Source organism: Malaclemys terrapin, chromosome 4 (assembly GCF_027887155.1).
Source record: "Malaclemys terrapin pileata isolate rMalTer1 chromosome 4, rMalTer1.hap1, whole genome shotgun sequence".
Classification (NCBI taxonomy): Eukaryota; Metazoa; Chordata; order Testudines; family Emydidae; genus Malaclemys; species Malaclemys terrapin.
Window position 1 is genome coordinate 4,876,256 of NC_071508.1, and position 10,478 is coordinate 4,886,733.

Below are 10,478 nucleotides of genomic sequence, written 5' to 3' on the forward strand. Positions count from 1 at the left end.
TGGTGATCATTGGTTTCCAAATGATACTGGCAATTGGTCTGGTTCTGCTGGTTTGTTGGATACAACGACTGATGCGGTGGCTTGCCAGTGTGGACGCCTCAGGAGTTATGGCGCCCGGGGCTGATTTAATGCGCTCTAACTTGCAAGTGTAGCCGAGGCCTAAGGAGCTGCTTCTCAGCTTCTAGCCCCCAGCTGCGTTAGCCAACAGACCCAAGAGCGCTCTCTGGCTTTTCCCTGGGTCACACTGAGCTCACAGGGCTCTGCTTGGTGTCCCAGGTCAGGGCAACTGCCCCTGTATTTCCCCCATATGGTCCAGCAAGGGCTCCCATTCGAGGCTCCCAGCTCCTCGGCCGTCACCTCTCCTGGACACACACCTGTGTCTCGTTTCCTCCTGGGTATTTCCAGGCTGCACAATTCCCTGCCTACACTGTGAATTCACCAGCAGGTCAGACGGTCTCTGCAGGCCTGCGTTGCCTTCTCCTCAGAGGCTATAACCAGCGTCAGCGCCCACAGGTAAGTCACCACCCAGCAAGTACATTTATTGTTAAGGTGAAAGCGTTACAGAGAAAATGTATTGAGAGCAACACAAGAACCTACACGCGTGCAAATAAGCTACCCAGAGATGACCCGAACCCCAACCAGGGCTTGGGAAGGTTTTTAAGGCACACCCGGGGGTTTGTTTGTGGTCACAAGTTCATAACAGCTGTTAGCTCAGAAGAAGAAGCCCCCGGAATCTGAGTCCCTCCTTTCATCCAGCTCAGGGCTCAGGTCTTGTCCTCCCGTAGCAGAAGATCAGCCGACAATGGGTTTCTCCTCTGGCGGTGAGATGTTGCCTTCCCGTCCTCCAAAGTATCTCCTAGGGATCCCTCTCAACTGACAGTTCATCCTTAGCTGGCCCGTTGTTTCAGAGTCTTTCAAACACTTCCCAGAGTTTACGTTAGCCAGGATCCTTCTAGAGCGGGTCCATGCAATCCCACAAGAATGCGGAAACATCTGCCTGTTTAATACCATGAACTTCTAGGGTACTTCAGTAAGGTTTGTCCAGGGTATTGCAGGAAGTGACCGTCTCGGTCACACCTGGCTTTCTTGCTTTTTGCCTCTGCTTCTCTCTCTGTTCTATGTGTTTTCCTTTCACACACACACAGAGCAGGACTCATCCCTCCAGCAAGGGTCAGTAGGACAGACAGATGGACACACACACACGCACTCACACTACTCACTGAGTCCAAACCCCTGATGGTGGGGGGCTTGCGATCCAGTCCTCCTGAGTTATATTAGCTGAAGAGTGTGTTCCCACCCAGTCTCCAAGAGGACTGTGAGCAATGCTGTCTCCAGGACTGTGAAGCAAAACCTATCCCTATTTTATAGATGGGGAAACTGAAGCCTAGAGCAGGGATGGCACTTGATGACAGTCACATAGGAAGTCTGTGGCTGAACCAGGAATAGAACCCAGGAGTCCAGGCTCCCAGCCAGAGCTGCCCAGAGGATTCAGGGGACCTGGGGCAAAGCGGGGGAGCTTGTACTCACCGGGCGGCGCTCCAAGTCTGCGGCGGCATTTCGGTGGCGGGGGGCCCTTCAGTCGCTCCACATCTTCGGCAGCACTGAAGGACCCGCCACCGAAATGCCGCCAAAGACCCAGACTGCTGCTGGGTGAGGAAAGGGATTCTTGGCCAGGGCTCATGGGGCCCCTGTGGGGCCTGGGGAAAATTGCCCCACTTGCCCCCCACCTGGGCGGCCCTGCTCCCAGCACCCCCCTTGCCTAGGTCAAGCCTCCAGGTGTCTGGCTCTGTCCCCCTATAGGTGCCAGGCGATTGCTGCGGTACTGATGAGCAGAGGGATCAAGGCTGCAGGCTGCGGGCTGGAAGAGGAGCTGGGGGTGACTCGGAGGGCCGCCGAGGCCTGCACTTGGCGATCCCCAAGGCTCTGCAGAGGCCGGTAGTTGTTCTGCAGCCGGGGCCCAGCATCTGAGTTTGTGGAGCGGAGGATGGAGGGGAATGCAGCCACCTGTGGGGAGGGAGTCCGATTAGTGGGGGAGGGGCAAATTGAGGGGGGAGGCAAACTTGGGGTGCCCTGCTTAGTGGAGAGTAGGACACCCCATCAATGGAGAGAACTGAGAAGATTCCGACGGGGATCACTTTGGAGCAGAGAGAGTGGGGGTTTGAACAGGAGAGCAGAGGTGAGGTGGAAAAAGGACCCAGGAGTCCTGACTCCCAGGCCCCTCTGCTCTAACCCACTGGGCCCCACTCCCCTCCCAGACTTGGGGAGAGAACCCAGGAGTCCTGACTCCCTCCCTTCCCCCCACCCCCACACTCAGCCTCACACTCACCACGCCAGGAGGCACCAGGATGGGGCTGGGGAAGACAGTCCAGACCACGACTTCGTCACAGTTGGGGGTGGTGAGGGAGCCGTGGTAGCGGTAATAGCGGGCTAGGTCCACCGAGCCCAGGAGCCCGCGCAGGGAGAAGGAGCCGTCCAGATTCGTTTTCTTCCCTGGAGGGGCAGAGGGAGAGTGAGTGCCCAGCTCAGCCCCTCCCAGAGTTGGGGATAGAACCCAGGAGTCCTAGCTCCCAACCCCCCTGCTCTAACCCACTAGATCCCACTCTCCTCCCAGCTTTAGGGACAGAACCCAGTGGCCTGGAATCCTCGCCCCCACTCCCCTCCTCTAATCCATTTCTCTCTCTCACCCCCTGGTGGCACAGAGCTGTACTGTCCCCGGCCCCAATGCTAGGCCAGCCATAATCCACCTCTCCCGCACCTCAGTTCAGGGGATACTCACCCTTCAGAGCCACGTTCTTCAAGTGCCGGGTGAAGGAATCCCAGGAGCGGGAGGGGCGTGCGTGGGCTGTTGCCTGAGGGACAAGATCACATGAGTACAACAAATAGGGAAACTGAGGCATGAGAGGCTGGGAGTCAGAGTGACTCAGAGTAAGACTCCAGTTCCTCCTCGAATCATTAGATACCACTTCCCATCCAGAGAACCCAGGAGTCCTGATGCCCAGCCCCTGCTGTTCTAACTTACTAGACCCCGCTCCCTGTCCAGAGCTGGGCATAGAACCCAGGAGTCCGGGCTCATGGCCCCGCACTGCCTTACCTGGAGGAAGAAGGCCAGCACAGCAATTCCCTCGGGATCCTTGAGGGCGTCAGCCATGCTCAGGTTGTTCTTGGTATGAACAATATGGAGCTAAAGGGGGAGAGAGGAAAAAAATTGAAGAGCGCCCCCTACGGAGCCCTGCCTGCTCCCTGCAGGACAGCAACCCCTGCTCATCCCCTGCCCACCCCCTCCAGCACAGCGCCCCTTATTGAGCCCCCCCGCCCGCCGCGTGCAGCACAGGGCCCCCTGCTGAGCCCCCACCCGCTCCCTGCAGCACAGCGCCCCCTGCTGAGCCCCCTGCCCGCTCCCTGCAGCACAGTGCCCCCTGCTGAGCCCCCCGCCCCTCGCCTGCAGCACAGCGCCCCCTGCTGAGCTCCGCGCCGGCCCCCTGCAGCACAGCGCCCCCTGCTGAGCTCCCCGCCCGCCCCCTGCAGCACGGCGCCCCCTGTTGAGCTCCCCCCCCCTTGCAGCACAGCGCCTCCCGCTGAGCCCCCCCAGCCCTCTCCAGACCGCACAGCACCCCCTAGCTCTGCACTGGGGCATTGGGGCCAGTGCTGTGCCCCCTGCCTCTCTCACCTCCATGGAGAACTGTTTGTGATTGATGAAATGCTCTGATCCAGGCCGGGCTGCCCCCTGACCCCAGTGGAGGTGGAAGGATTTGGCTGTGTAGATAGCTGGGAGCCCCTGGGCGCTGAGATGGAGCCCATCCGCTAAATGCACCTCCACTGTAGCGGGGGAGAGAGACCGATGCAGGGAATGGGACCCAGGCGTCCGGAGTGGCAGCCCTGGGCACTCACCCCTGGGGGAGAGACCAGGGTGGGGAATGGGACCCACCAGGGCTGTAACGTGGGCGGGGTGAGCAGGGCCGCCACCCAGGTGTGCCCCAGTGTTTGAAAACTGTCGCCTCCTGCCAAGAGCCAGGAGCCAGGAAGCTGGTGGGCCCCTGGCTCTCTGAGCTGTGGGAGCCCGGGTGCTGGCTGGATGTCAGGTGGCCCCCCCTGCCCGGTGCACCGAGCCAGGCCACCTCTGCACGGCCAGGTGCTCCCCAGGCAGCTCCTCTCCCCTTCTGTGCTAAATGGAAGGCAAAATCGGGTGGGGGGCACAAGCCCCCTGCCTGCCCCCCAATGTGTCGCCTCTGGGGGGCACAAATATGTTTGCTCACAACAGGTGCTAAAATGGCTAGTTCTGGCTCTGGGACCCCGGCATCCGGCATGGCAGCGCAGGGTGCTCGCTTTAGGGATCAGGCTGTACCTACCTGTCGTCCCCTTGTTCTTCATGTAGATAAGCTTCCTGGCATCCCCATAGCCAGCGAGGGACACAGCCCCCAAGTGGGGATTGTGGACAGCTGCAGGGGTGACGATGTTGATCGGGGACTGCCTGGTGCCGTTAAAGTGCCCCAGAGCTGCCCATGTCTCTGGACCTGCCGAGATGGGAGGAGCCAACAGGGAGGGGGAAGGGCCAGAGAAGGAAATGGGGGAGGAGTCAGAATGTTAATCAGCTGCTATCACCCACCCCAGAGGTGGCTGCATGATGCAAATTTAAACCTGGAGTCAGGATTCCTGGGTTCTGTCCCTGACTCTGGCAGGGGAGTGGGCTCTGGTGGGATAAAGTGGGGGAAATGGGAATCAGGACTCCTGGGTCTTTGCTGCAGCTACACCAAGGAATGCTGTCTAGTGAGTTAGAACAGGAGAGTCTCCTGGGTTTTACATACAGCTCTGGGAGGGGGTTGGAGTCTTGTGGTTTAGAGCAAGGGTGTGGGGCTGGGAGTGAGGATTCCTGGGTTCTATCCCTGGCTCTGGAACGCTGCCACTGCTCATCTCTGTGCCTCGGTTTCCCCACCCATCCAAATATGGGAAAACAGTAATTAACTCCCGCACTGGGTGAGGTCAGAGAGTGGATGTCTGTGTCGCAGGGGATGGATGGATTCTCTTACCGCATTTTGGGTCTTCGTAGCACCAGGTATCTGCAGAAGAGAGAGAGAGGTGGGGGAGAGGGTCAGAGTCGGGAGATGGCCAATAAATAACCACATCCTGCTGCCCCTTCCCCTGGGCTTGGCCCCAGCAGGGAGGGTCACTTTAGAGCAGGATCAGGGGTGGGCTGGGGAGCAGTGTTACCTGCCGTGTCGGTACTGGTGTAGCCGGCTCCCAGCAGCGTCTCCAGCACAATGAGGTGCGGGACCCAGGCGAGATTCATGTCTCTGATGTCACCTGCTGAGAGCAACCTGGAGGAAGGATTGGAGAGACTGGATTCAACTCCCCTGCCCTGAGCCAGCCAGGCCCCACTCTGGGGCCAGATTGGAGCCGGTGCCCTAGAGGGGACGGGCCCCATGCTCCATTTCCCACACCTAGGGCCAGTAGCGCCCCTGGGGGAGACAGGCCAAGTACCCTATTTCCCACCCCGGGAGCTGGTGACCCTAGAGGGGACAGACCCCATGCCCCATTTCCCACTCCTGGAGCCTGTGCCCTAGAGGGGACGGGCCCCATGCCCCATTTCCCACTCCTGGAGCCTGTGCCCTAGAGGGGACGGGCCCCATGCCCCATGTCCCACCCTGGGAGCTGGTGCCCCTAGAGGGGACGGGCCCCTAGGGATGCTCAGCAGCGAGTAGCTCTCACCTGCGCTGTGTCTGGTGGGGGAAGGTCACACTGCAGGGGTGAAGGCTCCTCACAGCTCCTTATATACACGGGGTCACCGCCCAGCCCAGCCCAGCCCAGAGAGGCCGGGGGTGGAATTACAGGGAAGGGATGAGTTATATCCACGGGGTGGGGCAGGGATAGAGAGAGGTCAGGTAGGGAGGGAGAGAGAAAACAAGGGAGCAGAAAGAGAAAGGAGGGAAGGAAAGACGGGGACGGTGGGAAAGAGGAGAAAGGGGCCCCAGCCTGGGTGTGTCTCCCTTAGGGTGCCAGCCCCCAGTGCCCGGGCCACCCCCTGGGAGGCCGTGGGCACCCCCTGTAGGGGGAGAGCTGGCCCCAGATACCCACATTGACTTTCGCTCTTCTTGGAGGGGATGTGCGGGAGAGATGACGCAAGAACTAAGTGGCACAGGGTAGCCCGGCATGGGGCACAGCACGTCCCCCACTGCTGGAAGGGCACCTCGCACCCACCTTGAGGTGAGTGGATGTCCCTGAACCACTGCCCTGAGTGATTGGCACTCAGAAGATAGAGAGCGCGATCTATTGAGCCCCTCCCACCCCATTCCCTGCAGCACAGCACCCCCTAGCGCTGCACTGGGGCCTTGGGGTCAGACTGATGACAATGGGGGAGCGCCCTCTATTGAGCCCCCACTCTGTTCCTTGCAGCACAGTGCCCCCTAGTGCCACTCTGGGGCATTGGGCCGGCACCCGTTGTTCCAGAGTCTTTCAAACACTTCCCAGAGTTTACGTTAGCCAGGCTCCCTCTAGAGCAGGTCCATGCAATCCCACGAGAATGCGGAAACATCTGCCTGTTTAATACCATGAACTTCTAGGGTACTTCAGTAAGGTTTGTCCAGGGTATTGCAGGAAATTACTGTCTCAGTCACACCTGCCTTTCTTGCTTTTTGCCTCTGCTTCTCTCTGTTCTATGTGTTTTCCTTTCACACACACGGGGCAGCGCTCATCCCTCCAGCAGGGGGCAGTAGGACAAACGAGTGGACGGACATACACACACACACACTCACAGAAGGGTACACTGCTCCAGCAGGGGGCAGTTGGACAGACAGATGGACACACACACATGAAGCAGGGCTCACGCCTCCAGCAGGGGTTAGTAGAACAGATGGATGGACACACATACACACCACTCAGCAAACCCCCCTGTGACGGGTTTGGTCACAGGGACCTCTTGGGACTATCACCTGATGTGCTGAAATTACCTCCGAGTCCATTTTTCCTGCCAGCTTGGGACTCCAGAACCCTGCCTTGTTGAGCCAGACACGCCAGCCTGCTGCAACCCAGACCCAGGTCTGAACCACGCCCTCAAAGCTGCAGACTTTCACCAAAAGCTGCTCAGCAGGTTTCCTATCTCCAGCACCCAGACACCCAGCTCCCAATTCAATCCAAACCCCAAATCAATCCATTTTACTCTGTATAAAGCTTATGCAGAGTAAACTCATAAATTGTCTGTCCTCTATAACACTGATAGAGAGATGTGCACAGCTGTTTGCTCCCCCAGGTATTAATCACTTACTCTGGGTTCCTTAATAAACAAAAGTGATTTTATTAAGTATAAAAAAATTGGATTAAAGTAATAACAGGCAGAACAAAGTAAGTCACCATGCAAAATAAAGCAAAAACACACAGTCTAAGCCTAATACATTAAGAAACTGATTACACATACTATCTCACCCTCAGAGATGTTCCAATGAGCTTCTTACACAGATTAGACTCCTTTGTAGCCTGGGCCCAATCCTTTCCCCTGGTACAGTCCTTGTTAGTTCCAGCACACATCTTAGGTGGAAAACAGGGGCTTTCTCATGACTGGCAGCCTTAGGTGGTAAGCAGGGCTGTTCTCATGACTGGCCTTCTTTGTCCTGTTCCATCCCCTTTTATAGCTTTGGCACAAGTTGGGAATCTTTTGTCTCTCTAGGTCCCCACCCCTCCTTCTAAATGGAAAAGCACCAGATTTAAGATGGATTCCAGTATCATGTGACATGGTCACATGTCCTGTAAGACCTCATTCTTCATTACCCAGGGTCTGGCCCATACATACACAGGAAGGCTTGCAGTAAATAAACCATCTACAACCAATTGTCCTAGTCAATAGGAGCCATCAAGATTCTAAACCACCATTAATGGCCCATTACAATAGGACCTCAAAGTTATATTTCTAGCTTCAGATACAAGAATGATACATGCATATAAGTAGGAGGAATATATTCAGTTGGTTATAACCTTTGTAAGACACACGCATCTTTTGGATCACAGGCCTGTTCAGGAAGCTGTAAGCCGGGACTTTCTTCCCAGACCAGAAGATCACTGTGAGGGAAGTCAAAATGCCCATTGTGATCCTTGGAGACCCGGCTTACCCTTTAATGCCATGGCTCATGAAACCCTACACAGGGAGCCTAGACAGCAGCAAGGAGCGGTTCAACAACAGACTGAGTCGGTGCAAAACGACTGTTGTGTGTGCTTTTGGCCTTTTAATGGGCCGCTGACGCTGTCTGTATAGGAAACTGGACCTGACCGATGACAACATCCTCACGGTTATAGCCTCGTGCTGTACCCTCCATAACATTTGTGAAGGGAAGGGTGAAAGCTTCACTCAGGCATGGACCGCGGAGGTTCAACACCTGGAGGCTGAATTTGAACAGCCAGAGAGCAGGGCTATTAGAGGGGCCCAGCGCGGGGCTGTAAGGATTAGGGATGCCTTGAGGGAGCAATTTGAGGATGAAAGCCACCAGTAATGTTTGGTGGCCTGCACGGGAGTGAAGTGCAGAGGTTCCAATGCTAGTAGGCATCTGCATTTGCTGAGTATGATGCACTGACTTGCAATGCCTGTTGCTTTCCTGGGCTACGGTATCTTTTCTTAATGCAATAAGTAGAGTCAGAATGAGCTCTCTCCTGACATCTGGTGGTGAGCTGTGGAAAAGGACTTCCGGGGCTGATCTCGTTTGCACGGGCACACCCATCCTGCCTAGCATGATGGACGGCTTGCCCAAATGGTCACTTTGGCTGCTGTGGGATCCCCAGTCTCTTTATTCTTGGGGCAGGAGTAATAAAGTGTTATCCTGGTTATGTGAATCAAGGACAGTAGAACTGTACTTGGCATTTTATGATGGAGGGACTCACCCTCAACTAAGTAACACTTGCTAGGCAAGGGACATGGGTTCCAAAGCCCAGTGAATTGAAAGAGGTTGGGTTCTGTTATCATATTCAGCCTTCCTCCCTGGAGCGTTGTGTAATGAGTGCTGCACTTCAGGCTGGCTAAAATGCATGATGATGGGAGTTGAGTGCAGTGGATAAGGGTTGTAGTTGGCAGGGCTGGGTGGTGAAGCTACAGGTGTTCGAGGCAGCTGCTGGTGATAAGAAACTGGATGTTGAGGGAAGTGGGTTGGTGGTGATATGGGGGCACAAGGGAAAGAGTTTTAGGACAAGGGCTACAGGGGAGGGTGGGCGTGGATCTGCTCTGTCTGCATTGATACAAGCGCCTGGATCGAGTCCACTTGGCGCTCCACGATGCTTAGGAGCCGCTCTGTGCTTTGGTGCCGGCGATCCGCATTCTGCTGCCAGAGCCTCCTTTCACTCTCCCGCCACTCCTGTACTTTTTGATTTTCAGTAAGGGAGAGCTCCATGACTTCATGCAGCAGGTCCTCTTGGGTTCTTCGCGGAGCCCTCCTGATTCTTTGCAGTCTTTCGGCCGGTGACCACCAGGACGGCTGGGATCTCAAGGTTGCTTCTGTAAAGCCAAAATGCAACAGTTAACAGAGGCAGCATTGTTCATACTAGACAGAGCAATGATTCGGCTGTATTTAAAGACAAGTACAGTGTACACAATAGCAGAATTTGCCGGTCCCAAAGCGAGCGCACATAACCCAAAGGAGCCCCAAAATGGTGAGTGAGCACAGGGGCAAGGGGGACTGATTGTTTCAGGGCTGCACTGTCCTCTGGGGTTCTGTGCCTTGGGGAGAGCCAACAGCTACAGGGAGCCCATATACTGAACACTGTCCCCACATTTTCCACAGGATGAGTTAATCCTGGAAGATATTACTCCTGGCTTTCTTGCTTTTTGCCTCTGCTTCTCTCTCTTTTCTATGTGTTTTCCTTTCACACACACATGGAGCAGGGCTCATCCCTCCAGCAGGGGGCAGTAGGACAGATGGATGGACACACACACATACTACTCAGCAAAACCCCCTGTGACGGGTTCAGTCACAGGGATCATCTTGGGACTGCCACCTGATGTGCTGAAATCACCTCTGAGCCCGTTTTCCCTGCCAGCTTGGGACTCCAGAATCCTGCCTTGTTGAGCCAGACACGCCAGCCTGCTGCAACCCAGACCCAGGTCTGAACCGCTCCCCCAGAGCTAGAACTTTCTCCAAAAACTGCTCAGCAGGTTTCCTATCTCCAGTACCCAGACACCCAGTTCCCAATGGGATCTAAACCCCAAATAAATCTATTTTACTCTGTATAAAGCTTATACAAGGTAAACTCATAAATTGTCTGCTCTCTATAACAGTGATAGAAAGATATGCACAGCTGTTTGCTCCCCCAGGTATTAATCACTTACTCTGGGTTCATTAATAAACAAAAGTGATTTTATTAAGTATGAAAAGTAGGATTTAAGTGGTTTCAAGTCAAAACAGACAGAACAAAGTCATCAAGCAAATTAAGGCAAAAACACACAAGTCTAAGCCTAATACATTAAGAAACTGATTACAGGGAATATCTCACCCTCAGAGATGTTCCAATAA

The 10,478-nt window shown here is 55.5% G+C and overlaps 1 protein-coding gene across 1 annotated transcript; it reads right to left on the reverse strand.

Annotated features, from left to right (window-relative positions):
* Nucleotides 1-542: 542 nt before the first annotated feature.
* Nucleotides 543-7,578, reverse strand: LOC128836907 (carbonic anhydrase 4-like). Its single transcript, XM_054027631.1, has 9 exons — nt 7,414-7,578; nt 5,206-5,312; nt 5,025-5,054; nt 4,347-4,511; nt 3,668-3,816; nt 3,092-3,181; nt 2,777-2,849; nt 2,327-2,490; nt 543-2,004 (listed from the first exon to the last, which is right to left on the reverse strand). The coding sequence occupies exons 2-9, from the start codon at nt 5,282-5,284 to the stop codon at nt 1,795-1,797; spliced, it is 960 nt and encodes a 319-aa protein (XP_053883606.1). The 5' UTR covers nt 5,285-5,312; nt 7,414-7,578; the 3' UTR covers nt 543-1,794.
* Nucleotides 7,579-10,478: the final 2,900 nt, after the last annotated feature.